Source organism: Balaenoptera borealis, assembly GCF_965194805.1.
Source record: "Balaenoptera borealis genome assembly, chromosome: 13".
NCBI lineage: Eukaryota > Metazoa > Chordata > Mammalia > Artiodactyla > Balaenopteridae > Balaenoptera > Balaenoptera borealis.
In genome coordinates this window covers 91,213,852-91,236,456 of record NC_138870.1, presented here as the reverse complement: position 1 = coordinate 91,236,456, position 22,605 = coordinate 91,213,852, and the positions used below count along the sequence as shown (strand labels likewise).

General features: G+C 46.3%; 1 protein-coding gene across 9 annotated transcripts in view; it reads right to left on the bottom strand.

Annotated features, from left to right (window-relative positions):
* The window catches only part of ABTB3 (ankyrin repeat and BTB domain containing 3), a 322,748-nt gene that overhangs the window by 14,915 nt on the left and 285,228 nt on the right, over positions 1-22,605 (bottom strand). For 5 of the 9 annotated variants that reach the window (XR_014233017.1, XM_082348918.1, XM_082348917.1 and 2 more), the window contains exons 10-14: positions 21,878-22,098; positions 20,243-20,421; positions 7,224-7,329; positions 3,719-3,821; positions 1,530-1,611 (exon numbers count right to left, since the gene is read on the bottom strand). Coding sequence is in view for 5 of the 9 variants with exons in the window: in XM_082348918.1 (XP_082205044.1) it covers positions 1,530-1,611; positions 3,719-3,821; positions 7,224-7,329; positions 20,243-20,421; positions 21,878-22,098 (691 nt within the window). In the remaining 4 variants the exon portion in view is untranslated. Of the gene's footprint in view, positions 1-1,526; positions 1,612-2,676; positions 2,799-3,718; positions 3,822-7,223; positions 7,330-20,242; positions 20,422-21,877; positions 22,099-22,605 lie in introns of those variants that run through there. The other 4 variants (XR_014233019.1, XM_082348921.1, XR_014233018.1 and 1 more) reach the window with 4 other exon arrangements.

The window sequence follows — 22,605 nt, the reverse complement described above, 5'->3', positions numbered from 1 at the left end:
CCACTTTTGTGCCTTTGTTTATGCTGTTTCTCCCTCTGGAATACCCTCTCTCTCCTATTCACCAGATGAGGAAGCTGAGGCTCAGATAGGCTGGGCAATTTGTTCAAGGTCACACGATGGCCAATGATTTTAAACAGGGGAATGCAGCTGTTTAAACTGGGGAAGGTAGCATTTAGATCCTGAAACACAGCTCTGTCCTTCAAAGACCAGATCAGGACTGCCGCCCCATGACCCTGGTTACAGCCATGCTTGCCGCCTGCTTTTGTCTGAGTGGTCTCCTCAACCCTCTTGGAATGTGAGCCTCCCGAGGGCCAGCCTGAGTCTTACCCACATTTTCCCAGGGCTGTCCTTCCAGAACTGAACCAGAGGAAACAGGTCCTGTTCAGAATCCTATAAACTCCATCCCCAGATCATCCACATTGGCCGACTAACCCTGGCTGTGGGAAGACAGCATGGAGGGGCCACAGTCTCCCCTGTAGGGCCCCTGATGGACGTAAGCAGCCCACCAGCCTCCATGCCCCTGATGAGACTCGGAGCTTCAGAGGTAGGGCTGCGAGGCCAGCTGGGGGTGTGAATTTCTCCTAGTGGCGAGAATGTCATTGCAAGGCTGGATTTATGAATCAGGCATGAAAATCCAGGGCCAGATGGCTTCACAGGCAAATTCTACCAAACATACAGAGAAGAATTTATACCAATCCTTCTCAAACTCTTCCAAAAGACTGAAGAGGAAGGAACACTCCCAAAGACATTCTATGAAGCCACCATTACCCTGATACCAAAACCAGACAAAGACACTACCAAAAAAAAGAAAAAAAAATGAATCAGGCATGAAGAATGGAGGAAAAGGGAAGAAAGCTGCTGTGCCCCCTTAGAGGTGCCCCATAAACCAAACGGTATTGATTTCAAATGGAGGGAGATATGGCAATGTCATCTGGCCTCTGACAAACCTTCCTTTCCTATTTACATTAGGTTCAGACCAATGTTAAGATGACACTGGATTCCCTGAAGTCCACTGGTTCCTGATCATACTGGGCTCAACCGTCTTTGGGGACTTCATACCTGCTGTTCTCTGCCTGGAATGTTCCAACTCCCTTTCTTAAGCCCTAAGCCTCCCCATGGTTTGCCAGCTTCTCCTCAGCCTGCAATATTTCAGCGACACCTCATCCAGGGGCCTTCCCCAGTCTCCCTGGTCTGAGTCACCGTAGCTTGTTGGTTCACCCCTCTCTCATGCACACCCCACTTTATACTGTGACTCAGATTTACCCCCTCTGGACTGTGAGTCCCCAGGAGAAGAATGTCCTTTATTCTTGTGTCTCCAGGTCCCAACACAGTGTCGGGCACATAGTAGGTGCTCAGTTAATGCTGTGGGCATGAATGGATGGTAAGTGGGAGGGGCAGTGTGCAGATGGGGGCCAAGAATGCAGGAGCTGATGACTCAGTACGGTGGCTGATCCACAGGTGGAGGGCTGGAGGGACCCACCAGTGCCCCGCACCTACCAGCAGGGTTCCAGGCCACAGCAGGGGCTCACCTGAAAGATGGGGTACTTCACGTATCCGATCTCTATGCAGGTGTTGTCATTTGTTGGTTTGCTAGAGAGGAGCGCTTTGAACCTGAGCAGGAACATAAAAAGGGAGATAAGAAGACTCAAAAAGACATCAACAGCTTGCAAGAGACTCAGCTCTCTGACGATAGAAACATGTAATGTCTTGTATCCCCTCCCACTCTGAAATACAATGACATATCCATAGATTGTTTAACATAATGCTCCCCCTTCTGATATGATACCATAATCCAATTTGAAGTTAAAACTCTAAAGTTAAAAACAGTGTTTGGAACTGTTAAATTATTTCTCAAACAGGCGATTGGAAAAGAACAAATGCCTTTTAAAGCCCTGTCCACCTTGTAGGGCCCATCACAAAGCTTGCCTTCCTGATTCAGGCCTCAAGCTCCTGGAGTCCTTCCTGATTCAGGCCTCAAGCTCCTCAGCCGCCCACGGAGCTCTCCACCTCCCTCTTCCCCCCACCCCCACACAACCTTTGCTCCAAGAGGGCAGGGACTTCTGCCATTTCTGCCTCTGCTGCCTCCTCAGAGCCTATGCCAGGCTGGACCTGACGCACTGTAGGTATTTAATCAACATCTGTGGATGACTTAACCATCTCCCTATGAGGGTGATCTTCTGTCTGGGGCTTTAGGTGCATTTTCCTGCCACTGACTAAACTAAGCTCCTTGTGGGTAGAGACTCGGTCAATGGAACACATGGATACTCAATACATTTAGAAATAAGCTAAGCTATGTCTCTTTTTATAAGTTAAACTTTAAATATGAAATAATTTTAGATTTACAGAAGAGTTGCAAACATCATACAGAGAGTTCCAGGATGCCCTTCACCCAGCTTCCCCCGATGTTACATCCTACACAGCCATGGTACCTTTGTTGAAACTAAGAAATTAACATTGGTACAATACTGATCTAGTTCTTCTATGGTGTCACAACCGAGAACCTTGCAAGGGACAGTGTATTTTTCTTGCAGTGGCAAAGCAGACATTTGGGGTATTAGGTTTTGGGGGGGAACACTGGAGATGCCAGGAGGCTTTTAGGAACCCAGGGAGTGTTGGCCACACAGCTTCATTAGTGACCTGGAAGTGGGTTCCATTTCTGGATCCCAGGGTCCTTACCCTCTGCTCACCCCCTGGCAGCCTGCCTTCTCCTCATTCAGCATCACTTTCTTCTCTGCCCACCTTCACCGATCCCTGTTCAGGTCCCGGGATAATGCAGTTCTAAATGGTCAACTCCACCTCTACTCAAATCAAAAGGAGAAGGAAGGGCTGTAGCAGAGCTAGCAGGGACGGTGTTATACTACTGTCACTCCAGAGTCAGGGAAAAGTAAGGTTCAGGACCTCTGTGTTTTGGGTGGCTTATGTCAAAGTTCCTTGAAATTTGGAAAGCAGGCCTTTCGAGGCTGCCGTGTAGGAGCTTTCAGGCTGCACAAGGACACCTAGCTGAGGGAGCTACAATCCAATCCACGCTCTGCTCACGAAGCTCTGTGCCCGACATGTGCCCCGTCTACCTAGAGGAACGGTGCCCTGTCTAAGCCACATAATCAGGCTGCTGCTTATGCTAGTGTCGGCCCTGTACTCTTCTTCCAAATTGTGGTTAAAAAATATGTAACATAAAATTTACTGTCTTAACCATTGTTAAGTGTAATGTTCATGTGAAGTGTGCTCGCATCGCTGTGCAATCAGTCTCCAGGACTTACCCTGTCCCCGTTAAACAACTCCCCATTCCCCTCTCCAGCCCCACCATCCCCACCCTTCTACTTGCTGTCTCTATGAAGTTGATTACTCTAGGTTCATATAAATGGAATCATACAGTATTTGTCTTTTTGTGACGAGCGTATTTCACTTCATATAATGTTCCCAAGTTCATTCATATTGTAGCATGTGTCAGAACTGCCTTCCTTTTTAAGGCTGAATAACGTACGTATACACTACGTATTTTTTTATTCATTCCTCCACTGATGGACTCCTGGGTGGCTTCCCCCTTTTGTCTTTGTGAATCATGCTGCCTGAACACGGTGTACAAATGCCCTGTACTCTTGGATCCTTGATTTTGAGAAGAAAATCTGCCAGTTCAGTGACGATACCACCCACATTGAATTTCAGAGAATAGTAATAGCCACCCTCGTAATTCAGTGCTTTCAAAATTGATGACACGTACCTTGGAGAGGCTGTAAATAACAGCACTTTGTGAGCATAAAATGGTCTTCCTTCTACCAGAAAGGTAACATCTGACATTTCTTTATTGTTAAGGAAATGAGGATCTGGAACAGGAAAGGGAGAGAGGGTAGCTTTAGAGGAGGGTGAGGTTTGGATTCCTCTTTTGGAAAAGTGCCCATAAGAACTGACAGGGAGGCCATGGCGATAAAATACTCATTGGAGAGAAAGTGACCAAACAGGAGACAGAATCAGTTAAAGGAACACTCAAGTCACGAAATTCAGTTTCTCGCAGGAAATCTTCATAGCTTACTCGCGACTAAAAGTAGCATTTCCCCTTAGAAGACTCGCCCCCAGCCCGAGTTCAGATGACTGTCAGGTGTGGAAGGTGACCATCCACCCACCTGGCCTCTAAGGAAGTCACCCACCCCATCTTGCTCCTCCTTCTCTAGCTCAGCGCCCGCCCGCCAGATAGAAGTGGTTCTGAAGAGCTGTCCCCTTGCCGCTGTGTTCCAGGTGATTCGAAATCCAAGCCCTTTTCTCAGAGTCAGAGGCAAACGAGCCAGGCCCCTGCCCTCAACTCCAAGAATAAAGAAGTTGTATAACTAGTTGTACAACGAGTACTCTAGTACTTACTGAGCACTCACGATGTGCCAGGCACCGTGTGAGCTGGCACTTACACGTGTAAACTCATTCAGTCCTGGGAGAAAGGGACGGCTGTCAGGTGTGCAGCTGGGGACACTGAGGCCCGGAGTCACAGTGACTTGGTCAAGCAAATGGCAGGTGGAGAGGCCAGGATGTGAACCCAGACATTCTGACTCCAGGGCCTGCATTGCTAAGCACCGGGATCCTCCGATTTGCCTGTCATTTTGGCCATTTTTCCTCGGGCTACAGAAGGTGCCAGTCTGTCCTCAGCTCAGCACTTCTGCCTCACTGGGAGAATCCACCAACACTCCCGTACACCCCTACACGGCTCCACCCCACCTGGCTTCTAAGTCAGACCCCTGGCCTGGCCCCATTTTGCCCAGGCCCTGCTGTAACTTGGACCCAGAATTTGCCTTCCTGGCTGATTCGCCCCAGGTGGTGGTCCTGGATGTCCTCCACTTATATTTCTCTGTCAGTCCCTATAGCCACCTCACCTCTTCCCAATAAAAAAGTTTTAATTTAAAACATATCAAAAAAAAGCATAAGAAAGTCAAAATCACCTATAATTCCACTATCTTAAAAAAAAATTTTTTTATTAAAAAAATACAACAAAACCCAAACTTCTAAATCTCTCCAGGTAAAGGGAAGAGAGGCTACAGGGGAAGGCCCCAGAGTTGACTAACACTTCTCCACTTGCTTTAAAGACTGTTAACAGGTTGGAGTGACTTTCTCCCTCTTCTCAGCCACATGCCTCCCTCTGCTGGGTCTCTCTCACTCCCACTGTCCACTTCCAACTAGCCCCCACTCCTGCTTCCCAAATTGCTAATATCTCCTACCTTTAGCTCTTTTTACCATTCTCTCCCAGAATTCACTGGGAGGGCAAGAGGACAATGTACTATAAAAAATAAGGCATGTGCTCTCCAGTTTGCCATAGTCCCCACCACTCCCTATTGTCTTACACCAAACTCATTTCAATCATTTTTATGACCTGCCCGGCCCTACAGAGATGCCAGTTTGGAACCTTTGTCACTACTCTTATCTTTCCTTTCAAGTAGATTCCTAAGGAACTATTATTTGGCCACCTTCAATTATCTGAGCTTGAAATGCTGTTTTGAAGATGCAAAACACTATATGTTCCATATTCCACTTACTAGTAATTATGTCCTTTTTCTTTCATCTTGTGAGCTTTGAGCCTCTCAGGCCTGCCTTTATTCTCTTGGTGCTAATAACCCTTGGGATTCCAATGCTGGGGCTGAGAACCAGGCCCTTTTAATTGCTGGTGAAAGAAATCTCAGCAAGTTCAGGAGGAAAAAAAATGTTCCCTCCTCTCCTATAGCTACAGGAAAGCAGATTTTATGCTGCATCAGTGAAACAGCCCTTGCAAATGTTTGCTCTAACAAGGGTGTCTTGTAAGGCACCAGCTGTCAGAGATTATTGCTATGTCCTGGCAATGTAACCTTCAATCTCTAAAGTCTGTTAATTTGATTGATCTTTATAATTTGTTGCCCTGATAATATTTTAATTAACACCTGTTTTCTACAAGGTAGAACTACTTGCAGTTTTAGTACATTCTGGTTTGCCTACATGAATGGGCATAAATAAAACCAGACAATTTTGATTCAACTGCTAAGTTTTTCATTTTAGCATAAAAGTTGTATCATTTAAATTAACAGGTTATTCATGACAGGAATAAAAACACTTTAAAACAGTTTCATGAATTTAGCCTTTTCACGAATTTAAACTAGCTCACCTGTTTCAAAAGTAGGGGTTTTGCTAAAGGGTAGAATTTTTCAGATGCTTCCATTTCTCCAAAGTTTCCTGGTCTTTATAGGAAGAGGAAACAGGAAGTAGGAAAGTCCCCAACCTTCATGGCAAAGGGAGTCCTTTATCTTTAATATTTTATAACCCCCTAGGCAGTGAGAGACAGGCCCTTGCAACAGAAGGTTCACGTTTCAGGATTCAAGGCAGCTGGGTGTTTGCCTTCTTGCCAGGCTGATCAACCAGTTTGCAAGGATCTTCCGAATGAAATCAGTGCCTGATGCAAAGGTTTCTTCTGGAAAACCCCAGAAGCCGGACTGGAGAATGATGGAATTGTAGCTCTGGGGGGACCTGGGTTCAAGCTCCAGTTCCACCTGAACTGATGCTGCAGCCTCTGAGAGCCTCTCCTTCCTCAGCTTTGACCAGGATGACACTGTGTGCCTCCTGGGGTGGCCCGGGGATTGCTTGAGAGAGAGTAGGTCAGGGGCTTTGCTGTGGCCAGCTCAATGCCAGGGTCAAAGAAGGGTGAAAAGTGATTACTGCTACCCTGATGGAAGTTCAGGGTGTCCTGTCTCCTCAGCTCGGCTCTGTTCCCCTCTTGTGTGTGTGTGCACGCGGCACGGGAAGGGGGCAACGCTTCCTCACCTCTCCTCCCAGTTCCCTGCAGGACTTCTATTAGGAGGACACTGCCGTACTGCCACTGTCCCCAGCTTGTTCCATCTCAGGGAGGAGGGACTTCTTAGAGGGGAGGCTGGGGGAGAGCAGCCATGCACAGCTCAGCCTTCCCTGGGACTTCACCTGGCGGCTGGGAGTGCGTGGGCTTAGCAGGTCTTGGGCAGCCCGTCACTGTCGGTGACTTGCAGTAGAAAGGCACTCAACGGAGGGATGAGATGTTGGCGAGTTCCCTTGTCTACACCCCCAAGGTATGTTCTCCACACAGTTTAATCCCATAACAAAGGTGACATCCCGACCTCCACCTACCTCACTCCAGTATCCACCTCGTTTGCCCTCCAACGCTCCCACCTTCTTTTATGGCGTTTGCTTACTCCCTGCCCTCAAATCACAAAGCAACAGCGTAGGGCAGGACCCGGGAAGCACTTACTCACCCAGGCGCGAGGTCTGTTTCCGTTTGATCTCTGTGAGCTTGGGGATGGGGTAGGGCCCGTAGCAGTGAGTGAAGATGACACACAGCTGCTGGCTGATCACTTCGTTCTGCGGAAAGGAAAGAACAGCTCACGCTGCTGGGGGCCGTGCACTCATCCAAGCTGTGGTGTAGCAATGGGTTCCTCCCCCCAGGCGAGAGGAGCCCACAGACTTACTGCAGATTCTGAGAGAAATTCCCCCGACATCACATGTTCACTTTGCCCGACAGGCCCTGGATTTGCTGGCTTTGTTTGTCCACTATGTCTAGCAGGTTCATTGGTGGAAGTTTAATTTGTAATTAAATCCTTTCTTGCTCCAATCATTTCTTTACTATCCATTAGAAAACAAGTTTTGTAACTCACAGGATGGAAAATAAGTTTTACACCCTAAACACACCTTTATTAATACGCCAAAATTCTGGCAGCAGGTAATTATCCTGAAAATCACAGCAGGAAGCCCTTTGGGTCCTGTGCTTGTGCTCTCCGTGACCAAGATACAAACCCTCCTGATTCGGCTTCCTTCTGAATTTGATTCTGGTGCTGAGGCATTTCCAGATCCAGGAGTGCTCAACTGAATCACTTTCTCCAAAAAAAAGTATGTGTGTGTGAGGGGAATAGTTCTGTGATGCAAAACTACAGCTGCCCCAGTTGCTCAGGGAGCCTGTTTCTGATCGCCTTTTGCCCTTCATGTTCTTTCCTCCTTTCCTGTTGGGGCCCATGCTGTTCATTAATCTCCCTCCAACTGCAGGTGTGTAGGAAGGAAGCCAGGGATCAGAGCATTTTTTTGGATGCTTTTTACTGGGTGAAGGGGGTTGAAACTAGGGGCTAAAAACAGAGGTAGATAGCTAGACATTTACAGTATATTAAGAAAAGTAGGTTACAACACAATTTGTACCATGTATTTTTGGAAGTAAAATGCTACATATATCTTTGGATGTATAAAGAAAGGTCTGGAAAAAGAGTAGCTACCGTTGGGTGGGATGATGATGTCTTCCCTTTTTTTTTAATCTATATTTTCTATAATAAACAAGTGTTGCTTTGGTCACAAAAACAATAAATGTTATTTTTAATCTTAAAAGATAGGTTTGAGACTACTAATGATGTTAGCAGTTCTTATTCTTGAATCTACTTCACTGTGTTCCTGAAAGAGAGGGATTACAGTTCAACATATGGAAAGAAAACCCAATCCTTTGATCCTGCAAGGCACCATGTTACCTCGAGGGGGTCCACAGAGGTGCCTAAGGAGATGCAATCATATTGGACAGAAAAAGGGATTCTGCTTTCAAAGATGATGCCTTATGACCAAAAGGTGTTACCTGCTCCTCTCACTTAACACTCACAGAGTGACTGTCTCATGGCTGCAGCAGTGGTTCTCAAAGTGTGGTCCCTGGACCACAGACTTCAGCCTCAGGTGGGCTGGGGGTGGGGCCCACCAGTCAATATTTTAACAAGTTTTCTGATGATTCGGATGCTCCCTTTGGTTTGAGAACCACAAGTTTCATGTATTAAAATTCTGTCTTGGGTTTGACCTGGGCTGGGGACTGTAAATTTGTTTCCTTTGGTCTAAAGCCTTGCCACACAAATGCGCTCCATCGACCAGCAGCAGTAGTATTGCCTGGGAGCTTGCGAGAAATGCAGACTCTCACCCTAGGCCCACTGAATCAGAATCCGCATTAACACGCTCTGCAGGTGATTCCCATGCATACTAATGTTGGAGAAGCACCGGGTGGTTGGCAGTACTGTGGCCCCTAGAGGACTGCCGTGCCCTAATCCCTGGGACTGTGATATCATGAGATACCACGCTTGTGAATATGTTCTCTTTCAGAGCAAAAGGGACTTGGCAGGAGTAATTTAGGTCACTAACTAGTTGACCTTAAAAGGGGGCGATTACTTTGGATTATCTGGGTGGGCCCACTGTAATCACATGAGCCTTTAAAATTAGAGGCAGAAGAGGAATTCAGAAGGGATGGGGGAGAAGTGGAAGTCAGAGGGACTGGAGGCCTGAGACGGACTCGATGCACTGTTGCTTGGAGAAGGCGGGGGCCACATGGTGAGCTTGAGAGGGGATGCAGGCCCCAACACTAGGAACAAAATGTGACCCCCCAGCTGACCCCCAGGAAGGAAATGGGGCCTCAGTCCTACAGCCACAAGGAACCGAATTCTACCCAAACCTGAATGAGCTTGCAAGTGGATTCTTCCCGGGTCTCTAGAAAGGAACTCAGCCCTGCTGATTGATACCCCTGATTTTGGTCCTGTGAGACCCTAAGTAGAGAGCCAGCCGAGACCTTGTGCCTGGACTTCTGACCAATGGAAACCATGAGATAGTAAATGGCTGTTGTCTTCAGCCTCTAAATTGTGCTCATTTGTTACTGCAGCAATAGAAACTAATACAGCTCATCTAGAGTTTGCCTATTTCGTCATGCTTCTGACCCCAGCGTGCCCAACACACTGTGGATGCACAGTGAATACTTGCAGATCACAAGAAAGATGAGACCTGTGACCTGCAAGATGCTCTGTGCAGACTGGGTGATGAATGGTGCTGGTCTCACTAGCTGCACCTGGGGTTGTCTTGGGAGCCTTGCTGGTGAGTCAGCCCATCTCATCAACTCGGGGGAAGGAATGGAGATCCATTTCCTGGATTTCGTGACCCGTAAGAGAAGCCTGAGCAACCGGTGGACTCTTCGTGGGGCTTTTTTTTTTTTTTTTTTCTTTTGGTGGTGGTGGTGGTAGTTGTTTAATTCAATTCAATAGGTACTTATTCAGCATCTAAGAGGTGACCAGCACTGTGAAAGGAGCCATATTGGGGGCAACAAAGGCAGTAGATCAAGATCCCGTCTCTCCAGGAACTCACAGCTTGGCCTCACTTCCTAACTTCACTATGTGTTGTATCACCTGAAAAGTAAAGACAAGGGCTGTCTGTTCCAAAGGGACAATCCTCAAGCACTTAAAAATTATCTGGGGGGGCACGTTAACTCCCCACTCCTAAGTGAGGGTTGCATATAGTGACTTGATTGCAAAGAGCACAGTCTGGAAAGTGAGGGGGAGGCAACAGTAAGTTTGCTGTGGAGAAACCTGACGAACACAATCTCAGCCAGGTGGTCAAGGTCATCATCACCAGTGATGAGTCATACTGATAGTATGTACACCTGATGTGATGAGAAAGGCACTTTACCTCGGTGGTCATCCTTCCCAAACCCACAATCTCAGTCTAAATCGTGAGACAAATACTGCATACTCCACTAGAGGGGCAGCCTACAAAATATGTGACCAGTACTCCTCAAAAACTGTCATGGTCATCAAAAACAAGGAAAGTCTGAGAAACTGTCTCAGCCAAGAGGAGCTTAAGGAGGCATGACAACTAAAGGTAACGTGGTGTCCTGGAGCAGAAAAAGACACTAGATAAAAACCGAGGAAACAGGAATAAAGTATTTAGCTAACAATAACGTATCCATGTTGGTTCACTGATTATAACAAATGTACCATACTAATGCATGATGTTAATAATGGGGGAAGCAGGTGAGGGGCTGTAGGGGAACTCTCTGTGCTATCTTCTCCATTTTTCTGTAAATCTAAAGTCATTCCAAAAAATGAAGTCTATTATTAAAAGAAAAGCTGCCCAATGAGGAAATAGGAAAATTATGATGAAAGCACTAGAAGTTCAGGAGAGAAAGGGAAAGAAGACGGGTCATCAACAGTTCCCTAGGCTTGACTCATTCATCCCCCAAAGGTTTCTTGAATGTAAACTTTCCCTCATGCACTAAGCTATGCTTTCATCCATTCATGAATTCTTTCTTCAAATATTTATTGAGCATCTGCTAAGTGCCAGGCACTGGCTAGACCCTGAGGGCTGGACACTGTGTGAAGGACGATGTTGACGAGTCCGATGACAGCACCAAAGATGCTGCCATTGCCAAGGCTTTCTGGCCGCTTCTCCTCCAGAGATGAGAACCCTAAGAGAAGACTCCCCACTGTGTCCTTGAACTCATCTGTGTTTGTCGAGGTGTCTGCTCTGTGCCCTTTTCTGTGCACTTCCTCCAGACTGTGGGATTGTTGGCATAATTCACTCTGCTTCCCTGGCACGCTGTAATTCGTATAAGTTAACAACTCTTGTGGGGTTGGTCTACCCTATGGATTTGGTTAGTTCTGGACCCGAACCTGAAGACAGTGGCTGGAATTAACCGAGCTTGAGGCTCACTCTGTTCTGGGGGTGGGCGTGGGTTGGGTGGCTGTGCTGGGACAGATGCTGACACTCTCTTCTGAGAGACACATTTAAGCACGGTGCTTTTAGCTCAAAGGGCCACAAGGCTCAACCCCAGGGGCAGCGGGCCAGCCTCCGCATGCAGGCTCTGACCTGGGAAGCCTGGGCTGGGAGAGGTAGGTCTGGCCAGGTTCACGTACATGGCAGCCGGTTAGCGGTTGTCACTGGCGTGCCGCTGGGTACCTGGAATTCAGGTTTCTCGCAGAAAATGCTGGGTACGTGTGCTCGTGGGGTGAACTTGGGTCCTCGGGACTCGGAACTGTGCGGCTACATAAAACTAGACAGGAATGAAGCCACGTTCCTAACAGCACGGTTACCAGGAGACTCCCCTGAGATGGATTCCTGTGGACTTGGGGGCTGACGTCCTTCCTCTCCTCCTCTAACCCCTCACTCCTCTCCTAAAAAGATACTGAAACACTTTCTCTTCTTCACAAAGGAGTGCTAGGATTGATCCCAAAGGTCCTTTTCAGGTGGCTTAGGCGGGGGTTCTACACAGCGGTAAAAACATGGACAAGGGGGCCAGATGGGAATGGGCCCCAGTCCTGGCTCCTCACTCACTAGCTCTGTGACCTTAGGAAAGTGAGTCAGCCTCTCTGGGTTTTGGTGTGCTCTTCCAAAGTGGATTAAAACTACCTGCTTGGTGAGGTGGCTATGAGAGCTAAAAAGGATAACACATCCCAATATACCGCTGAACCAAAGGAAAGGGCTGAGATTTGACCATTTTGAACCCCCAAATCAGCAATTTCCCATAATTCAGACGAATCCCTATTTTTCTAGATCCTAAAATGTCATAAAATTAATGGCAGCTTTTAGGAAGAGGAAAAAGAAACTCACCACATTAAACACACACACTCATTTTTAAGATCCATTTAACTTGAGAAATGCTGGAAGGTGGAAAAAGCTGTGTCTCAGAATCAAGAGAATGCGGAATTACTGTTACTATCTGGGGACACTGGCAGTGAGTTCTCTGCCTCAATCCACTGTCAACAGCGATTGACTCTTCCCTGCAGGGGCCCCTCCCTTGCGGGATGCACTGGGCTGACCTGTGAGCAGTGAGCTGCTCTGCGCTGCCACACGCCTGGGAAAGGTGGAGGTGGGAAGGGTCCCCACCTCCAGAGGATTCTGCGAGGTCAGCATGTGGCCCCACTGGAGTTGTGCACAAGACGAAACTGAACACACAATGAACTCAAGTGCTTTTAAATAGTCATCCATGTGTTTTGATATGTACCTTTTATTCACCGCAAGTGATGAAGGTTTTCAATTTATGGTAGTAATACAATGTTTCCTTTCTAAATACATTTAATGGAAGGCAAATTGATTTAAAGAAAAATATCAGTGGAAATACCCTTGAGGAATGAAAGGGAAATCAGACATTATCAGATGAAGGAAAACTAAAAGAATTTGTCACCAGGAGACCTACCCTAAAAGAATAGCTGAAGAAAGTTCTCTAAACAGAAAGGATAGAGGAAGGAATCTTGGGACATCAGGAAGAAAGAACATGGTAAACGAAAATATGGATAAACATAATAAGTTTTCTTTCTTCTCTTGAGTTTCCTAATTATGTTTGATGGTTGATGCAAAAATTATAAGTGTCTGATGTGGTTCTAAATGTATGTAGATGAAATATTTAAAGACAATTATGTCATAGATGGGGGAGGGTAAAGGGACATAAAGGGAAGTAAGGTTTCTGTACTTTACTTGAATTGGTAAAATGAAGACACCAGTAGTCTATGATGTTATACACACACACACACTATAATACTGCAAGCAACCACTAGAAAAACTATAGAAAGGGATACACTCAAAAACACTACAGACATATAAAAATGGAATTTAAAAAGTGTTCAAGTAGTCCACAAGAAGGCAGAAAAAGAAAAGAGAAAAAAGACAGAGAGACCAAACAGAAAACCAAAAATAAGATGGCAGACTTAAGCCCTCAAGTAGCAATAACTGAGTAAAATATAAATGGTCTCAATATACCAATTAAAAAACAGAGATTGGCAGAGTGGATGAAAAGCCCAATTATATGCTTTTTACAAGAAAGTCACTTCAAATCTAATAAAACAGGCAAGGTGAGAGTAAAGGATGGAAAAAATATATCACATGAACATTAATCAAAGGAAAGCAGGAGTGGCTATCTAAGTATTAGATAAAGTAGATTTCAGAGCAAAGAAAATTAGCAGAAGCAGAGAGGGGCATTATATAATGATAAAAGGGTTAATTCACCAAGAAGATATTGCAGTCCTAAATATGTATGCACCAAACAACAGATCTGCAAAATATGTGAATCAAAAACTGACAGAACCAAAAGAAGAAACAGACAAACCCACAATTACAGTTGGAGAATTTAATATCCCTTTCTCAACTGAGAGAATAACTAGACAGAAAATCTGTAGGATATGGAAGAACTCAATAATACCATCAACCGACAGGGTCTTATCGACAGTTATGGAAACACTCCACTCAACAATGGCAGAAAACAGTCTTTTCTTTTTTTTGGCCACATTGCATGGCTTGTGGGATTTTAGTTCCCAGACCAGGGATCGAACCCAGGCTCCCGGCAGTGAAAGCACTGAGTCCTAACCACTGGACCACCAGGGAATTTCTGAAAACAATCTTTTTAAGTGCCCATGAAACCAAGATAGACCATATCCTGGGCCATAAAACCAACCTCAAAATTTTAAAAGGATTGAAATAATACAGACTGTGTTCTCTGACTACAATGGAATCAACCTAGAAATCAATAACAGAAAGATAACAGGAAAATCTACAGATACTTGGAAACTAAACAACACATTTCTAAATAATTCATAAGTCAAAAAGGAAGTTCCAAGGGAAATAAAAAACACACTGAACTGAATGAAAGTGAGAATAAAAGGTATCAAATTTTGTGGTACACAGCCAGAGTAGTGCTGAGAAAGATATGCATATATAAGAAAAGACGAAAAGTCTCAAATTAATATTCTAAGCTTCTACCTAAAGAACCTGGAAAAAGAAAAACAAAATAAGAAAAAAAAAAAAGAAAAAAAAAGAAAAACAAAATAAGCCCAAAGCAAGCAAATAATAAAGATAAGAGCAGCGATCAATGTAACTTAAAACAGAAGAGTAGTAGAGAGAGAAGACACAAATTAACAAAATCAAGAATGAAACAGGGGCTATCACTACAGACTCTGTAGACATCAGAAGGGTAATAAGGGAATATGATGAGCAACTCTACACACATACATTTGACAACGTAGATGAAATGGACCAATTCCCTGAAAAACACAAAGTACCTCACCTCACTCAATATTAAGTAGATAATTTGAATAGCTCTGTAACTATTAAAGAAATTGAATTTGTAATTTAAAAAACTCCCCTTAAAGAAATCTGCAAGACCAAATTGAAAAGGAAGAAATGAAACCATCTCTACTTGCAGATGACATGATTATCTAAGTAGAAAAATCACAATAAATCTGCAAAATACTCCTAGAACTAATAAATGAGTTCAGCAAGGTCACAGGATACGAGATAAACATACAAAAATCAACTGTATTTCCATATGCTAGCAATGAACACATGGACAAAAAATTAAAAATATAACATCATTTACAATTGTTAAAAAAAGAGAAATAGTTATGTGTAAATCTAATAAAACATGTCCAGGACTTGTACCCTGAAAACTCACAATATTGATGAAAGAAATCAAAGAAGATCTAAAGACACCAAGAGACTAACATGTTCATGGACTGAAAGACTTAACATAGAAAAGATGTCAATTCTCCCTAAACTGATATAGAGGTTTAACACAATTCCTATCAGTCTCAGCAAGATTTCTGTTGTTGTTCATATAGCAAATTTGTTCCAAAATTTATATGGAAAGGCAAAGAACTAACATAGCTAAATTCATTTTGTGAAAGAAGAATGAAATGGAAGGAACCAATTTACCCAATTTCAAGATTTATTTTATAGCTATAGTAATTAAGACTGTGTGGTAATGGTGGAGGGACAGACACATAGATCAATGGAACAGAATGGAAAACCCAGAAACAGACCCACACAAATATGCCCAACTGACTTGACAAAATTGCAAAAGTAATTTGATGAAAGAGAGATAGTCTTTTCAACAAATGGTGTTGGAGCAATTGAACATCCACTGGCAAAACAAAAACAAAAACAAAACAACTTTGCTCTGAGTCCCGCACTTCATACAAAAATTAACTCAAAATGAAAATGAATCACAGACTTCACCATATAACAGAAAACTATAAAAATTCTAGGGAAAAAATGCAGGAGGAAATCTTCATGATTTAGGGCTAGGCAAAGCATTCTAATACTTGACACCAAAAGCATAAGCTCCATAAAAGGAAAAACTTAAACTGGACTTCCTCGAAATGGAAGCTCTGTGAAAGACCCTGTTAAGAGGATAAGAAGACAAGCTACAGAGTGGGAGAAAGTATTTGCAAACCATGTATCTGACAAAAGATTATTTTCTAGAATTTACAAAGAACTCTCAAAATTCAACAGGGAGGGACTTCCCTGGTGGTGCAGTGGTTAAGAGTCTGCCTGTCAATGCAGGGGACATGGGTTTGAGCCCTGGTCTGGAAAGATCCCACATGCTGCGGAGCGACTAAGCCTGTGCAACACAACTCCTGAGCCTGTACTCTAGAGCCCGTGAGCTGCAACTACTGAGCCTACATGCCGCAACTACTGAAGCCCGCGCGCCTAGGGCCCGTGCTCTGCAACAAGAGAAGCCACCGTGACGAGAAGCCTGCGCACCGCAACGAAGAGCAGCCCCCACTCACCACAACTAGAGAAAGCCCTCGCGCAGCAACGGAGACACAATGCAGCCATAAATAAATAAATAAACTAATTAATTAAAAATTCAACAGTGAAAAACCAAACAATTTAATTAGAACACGGGCAAAAGACACAAAGAGACATTTCACTGAAGAGGATATACAGATGGCAAATAAACACATGAAAATATGTTCAACATCATTAGCCATTTAGAGAAATGCAAATTAAAACCACAATGAGATACCACTTATACATCTACCAGAATGGCTAAAATAAAAAATAGCAATAGCACCAAACAGGGAGGATGTGGAGAAACTTCATTACCCATACTTCGCTGGTGGGAATATAAAATGGTGCAGCCACTCTCAAGAACAGTTTAGCAGTTTCTTTAAAAACTAAACATGCACCTTCTATACAAACCAGCAGTTGCACTCCTGAGCATTTATCCCAGAGAAATGAAGACTTATATTCATATCAAAAACCTGTGCAGGAATGTTTATAACAGCTTTATTTGTAATAGCTCAGAACTGGAAACAACTCAGATGTCCTTCAGTGGTGAGTGGTTAATAAACTGTGATCCGTCCATACCACAGAGTACTAGTCAGCAATAGAAAGAATCAAACTATCAACACATGCAACGACCTGGAAGAATCTTCAGAGAATTATGCTGAGTGAGAAAATCCAATCCTAAAAAGTTACATACTGTATGATTCCATTTAAATCACATTCTTGAAATGACAAAATTAGAGAAATGGAGACCGGATTAGTGGTTACCGGGGCATAAGGAGGGAGTGAAGGCAGAAGAGATATGGGTGTGGCTGTAAAAGGGCAACATGGGGGATCCTTATGGTGATGGGAGTTTTCTGCATGTTTACTGTATCATGTCAATATCTTGGTTGTGATATTTAACTGTCATTTTGCAAGATATTGCCAATGGGGGAAACAAAGTATCTCTCTGTATGTTTTCTTACAACTGCATGGGACTCTACAATTGTCTCAAAATAAAAAGTTTAATTTACAAAACTCAATTTTAAAACAGTGGAAAAAACCCCTAAAAACGTGCATAAACCACAAGGAAGAAAAAAAACACATAGCTCATGTCTCACCCTTGGCTAAAGCCTCCAGTGGTGTTCTATTCAGTTCACACGGAGAGAAACCCCAATGTCCACCATGGAGAAAGTCTCCGTGCCATTAGATTTCATCTCCTACACTTTCTCCTGTGTCCCACTGCTTCCTGCTGCCCCAGCACATCAAGCACGTTCCCACCTGGAGCCTGAGCTCCTGCAGTTCCCCCACTTGGAATGCTTTCCCTCCAGACCTCTGCGTGGCTGGAAGCTTTTCCTCACTTAGGTGGTTGTTCACATGCTACCTCCTCTGGGAGACTTTTCTTACCATCCTCTCTAAATTAGACCTTGTGTGCTCCACCCACCAGAGACTACATCGTTGTCCAAGTTCATTATTTTCATAGCATTTATCATGCTCTCACTCTCTTTTGCTGATGTATTTCCTTGCGTATTATGTGTCTGCCCCTCCCCTGGCCACAGTAAGTTCCATAAAGAAGGTAAAGAAGGCCCTGTCACCCTGTAGCCTAGTGGGCACTCATGACTACAGAATGAATAAATGCCCAGAGGAGTTATGTGTGGGAGAAACGGGCCAGGAGCTCTCTTTAAACAGATGTATTTTTAAAAATGACTGTATTGTTCTACTCCTGGGGAACTCTAGAGACACTGAACCCTTTTAAAGATAAAATTTATAACTGGGGGCAAAAAAGCACATTTGCAACTAGATTTCAAGTAACGTATGACCGAGCACGAGTCACCCATGGGGAGAAGGCATCGCTTCACTTTACAGGATGGCTGTATTTCTGTGAGTTGACCGTAAAGTGGATTTATTTACAGGAATTCTATATTCTTACCCACTACTCTGATAGAACCAGGTATTTGCGCCCACAGAACAGCAGACATGATGCGAACAGGAATCCGTTAGTGGAGGGAGAAGGGACAATGCTAGCTAGTTGTGTGATGCATGGCTTCTCCTTTCCTCCAATAGGACACTTTCTGAAGGCAGAGTTTTGCAGCACTTTCTCAACTCTCTGAACTTCTCTGCCACCATCTCTCTCCAGACATCTTTTGACCTCAGGAACATCACCGTGTTTGGGGACTGCTTGACTTGCCCCGGCAGCCACGGGAAATTGATCACCTCTTTGCCCCCTGTGGTCAGTGTACACTATGATGTAATACCACATCTCACCAGTAGGGGTTGCCATTGACTCCCTATAAGGGCAAACTTGACTCTTGAAAGCACCCTTTTCTCCAGACTTGCCCCCCCCCACCCCTGTCCTGACCACGAGCTGCTCCTGCCCCATCCCTGGCTCCCTCCACCCTCCAAGATCAGTACAGCTGACAGGGAGCAGGCTCTAGTCCACATCTGCCAAAGGCCCCTGCCTTCTTCCAGGCCTCCAGCTGCCGCTTTCAGCTGCTGTTGGCTGCCCTTTCAGGGTCGTGGCTGAGTGGGGTATAAGGGGCCTGCTGGGGTGCTAGCAATGTTCCATTTCTCAGTCTGGGTGCCGACCACACAGGTAAGTTTACCTTGTGAAAATTCATTAGGCTCTATAGTTACGATCTGGGCACTTTTCTGATGTATCTCATTCTTCAAAGTAAAGTTTACTTTAAAAATCCATAGATTAGGTTTCCTTAATACATAGGGTGCCTTAGTCATTTCTGGAACTCCCACTACAGCCCGTAGAAGAAAAAAAAAACAAAACAAAACCAGAAACCAATTAGAACACCAAGACCCTGGGAACAGACCCAGCAATGATTTTTCACTACGGTGGTTTCTTAGGTAGTTTCAGGCCTTATTTATTTATTTTTCAAGTTGCAGGGTGAGGGGTGAGGGGCAGGGAGAGTTTGGTTTGGAAATACTTCCAGCAGGTTTTGCTCTTTGTGGAATCACTGAGGCTCATTACCCGAGGACCGGCACACCTCCTCCCATTTGGGGTCTCAGTGGGGCCTGACATCAAGCACAAATCCAGCCCACAGAGGCTGAGACTCTGGTGCTAATGAGAATACCTCATGGGACCGGCTCTGGACCCCAGGCCAGGTGCTCCAAGGCTCAGGAAGCAGCTGGGTGTGCTGCTGCTTTGCTGCGGGGCCATCCCTGCCGCCTGGAGAAGGTTGCTCCCCCCTCCAGTCTTGACAGCTCCCTGGCCAAGCCCGGCAGGGGAACCCACGCTGCCCTTCTGGTTCAGAGGCCTACTTCCCTGACACTTCACAGGCTCCCACTATCTTAGGACCCCAGGGTCCTGCAAAGCCTGCTGTGAAGGGGTTGCGGCATTTCCCTGCTGCTGGGAACATAGTGTCAGCAGGAATTCAGAGGCCCTCGAGGAAGGGGTGAGCCTCAAGCACCAGGCTCAGACGATCCTCAGACCTGAAAAGGCTTCTCAGGGCCTGGCTTTCCAGGGACCTTGGCAGGGTCTGCATCCCGTCGACCTAGAGAGCTACACCCATTTCTCTCTTCCTGCTGGATTCCTAACGTCCAGCCAGGCCTGCCCTGGTCTCGGCACCTCAGTGACACCTTCCCTGAGCATCTCACACCCCTCAGAGCCTGTGCCACCCAATTTAACATTGTTTCACAAACCACCTCAGATGTCCTTGGGGCCCATGGGTGGGCTTTAGCTCCCCAGCCTTCAGGCAAATTCCCCAGGCTGGAAGATAGCTTTTACTTTGTCCCACGTGCCCAAGTGCCTTGGGACATAACAGGTGTTCAATAAAGCAGCTGCCCCATGAAAGGCTGTACAAATAGCTGTAACCAGCTGGGGTACATTTGCACCAGCGCTGTGACTGCAGGGAGCCCACCCGTGGGACAGGGTCAGGCTCAGGGAGCACGGAGATCAGAGCCCCTGGCCTTTCTCTCTGCCCACGAGCACAACGGCGTTAAGCCCCCGTACCTTGCTGGCTTTCAAGATCTCGAACATGAGGGGCAGGCCCTGGGTGACGAGCTCCTCCGTGTACTCTTCCTCCTGAATGGTCTTAAACTCCTTCAACAGGCACTGAATGAGAGGCCGGCGGTGCTGCTGGAAGGCGATCCGCAAAGACTCCAGCCAGGTGTGCAGGGTCCACGGGACACCTGGAAAGGGGGCGGGCGGGGGTGGGGGAGGGGAGGGGAGGGCAGAAAACAACCAGAGGAGAAGGCGTGTTTTTATCTGGAAGCTGGCCTTTCCCGGGGACATTACCACATCATGAGACCAAGAGCCTGCCTTTCAATGAATAGAGCCAGTGTTGCTTTTTTTTTCCCACGAAGACTCGCAGAAGTTGCAATTAAAGGTCGTAATTCGATTCCCTTAACTATGGGTGTTTAGTCCTGCACGCTACTCATATTATTAGGGGCTGCATTTTACAAGGTATAATCCTTGTGTAGAATACTGGAATTATAATGCACACTCTTTATGCAGATTGCGTCCTTCTGAGTCCTGACTTCCTTCATCTCCATCCCCTCTACATCCGTGCCCAGAGCTTAGAGGTGGTGAAACCCACGGGTGGACCTCACCATCCGCTGCTCTGGTCAGGGCAGATATTTCCATCTGAATATGAAGACACAGGAGGATACTGCTGCCGCTCCCATGTGCAGAACAACATTTCCATCTGCAGGCACTTCATCAGGTCTTTCTCCCTTGATAGAAGCCTCTCCAGCAGCTGATTGCTGTGATTTGCTTCTCCCCCCTCACTGTGAGACTGAGGCACTCGCTACTGTTTATAACAAGCACACGATTCAGGATCTCGAGCTTCAGAATCAAGCGTCACAGGCTCCCAGGGCAATGGCATAAACGTCCGCCACACTAAACGGCCACCCTCCAAGAGAGACCAGTTTCCAGAACAGCACCGGGGGCCCCTCCTTGGGGCCTCAGCCTACCCTGACCTGCCACAGCCTGTGTTTACAGCCCGTGCTCCATCCTGCTGTTTCTGGGCTGGGGCTAGTGCCATTACAGGGGTGAAGGCCAGGCTAGCCTGTTCCCCAGACGCATGGAGGAGATGGCTCTGGCACAGCTCACTCAAGGGAGAGCCACCCCTAACTCTTCCCGAGAGTGGCTTTGCCCCTGAAGTGGGTGCAGCCTTGCTAGGGAAGAGATGCCCTCATCCTAGCTGGTGCCGGCGGCCGCTTCATGGATTTGGGTGCTCTCAGGCAGCGATTCCCCAACCACTGGGAACCACCTGGGATGATTGTTAAATATAAAGATTTCCAGCCTTTATCCATCCAGACCCTCGACAGCAGAGCCTCTGGGTGTAGGGCCTGGCAATCTGTATTCAGACAAGCTCCCCAGGTGATTCAGATTTCTCACTCAGGGTCCAGAGTTTGGGAATCGTGGAAGGGTGACCTGAGGATGGGACTTCGGGGCTGGCAGGACGCTGCTGTCTGTGGGGATGGTGTGGGCACTTAGCCTGGAAGTGCTCCAACCAGCAAATGAGAAGCTCCCTGGGCTGCGTGGGGTGTGTGTGTGTGTGTGTGTGTGTGTGTGTGTGTGTGTGTGTGTGACCTGGAGCTGGGCAAGGCTCTGTGCCCAGCCTTGGAGGGTCCCCAGACTGACCTATGCTCCTGATATCAATTGTGACATCCACGTAGCCATGCTCAGCGCTGTGATACATGGCCTCCCTCAGGGCTCTGAGTTTGGCCTTGCTGTTGCGGCTGGCACACAGTGGGGACGGGGCTGTCTCCCCCAGGTCAGTCCCCTCGGCCAGAATCTCCTCCAGGGACAGGATATCACTCTTCTCCTTCTCTGGCTGAGCGAGCAGTTTGCGGAACACATTCCTGTCAATCATAAACCCAGAGATGAAGACACTCAGAGATGGAAGGGCTGTGCCAGGGCAGGGACTAGGCAGGGGAAGTGGGGAGACCTCTCACTTGGGATAAGGGAAGGACGGGACCAACTCCGGGGTGGTGGTTTCAGAGGCCTGACCACGGGTGCTACGTTTGGTGGATGGAGGAGATGGTGGTTCAGGTGTGGCTGTGTTTCCTTGAGGACAACTTGGAGCTAAGTGCATTCCCCAAATATCTAGAAGGTTCTAGAACCATCTGCCTGCAGTTCTCACCCCCCCCCCCCACAATGAATTTGCTTCACTTTGGGTTACGTGTAGTAAAATCTGATGGGGTAAATCCTGAAGGAAATGTAGACAGGAAGTAACCAAACATGAGGGGTTTTACGATTCTTTAAAAGGGATTCTTCTCACTTCACGACAGGTGATAGGATGAGTGTTGACCAACCCTGGCAAAGAGTGACGTCTCTGTGAGAGGAAAGCCGGGTGGGGAAGGACCAGA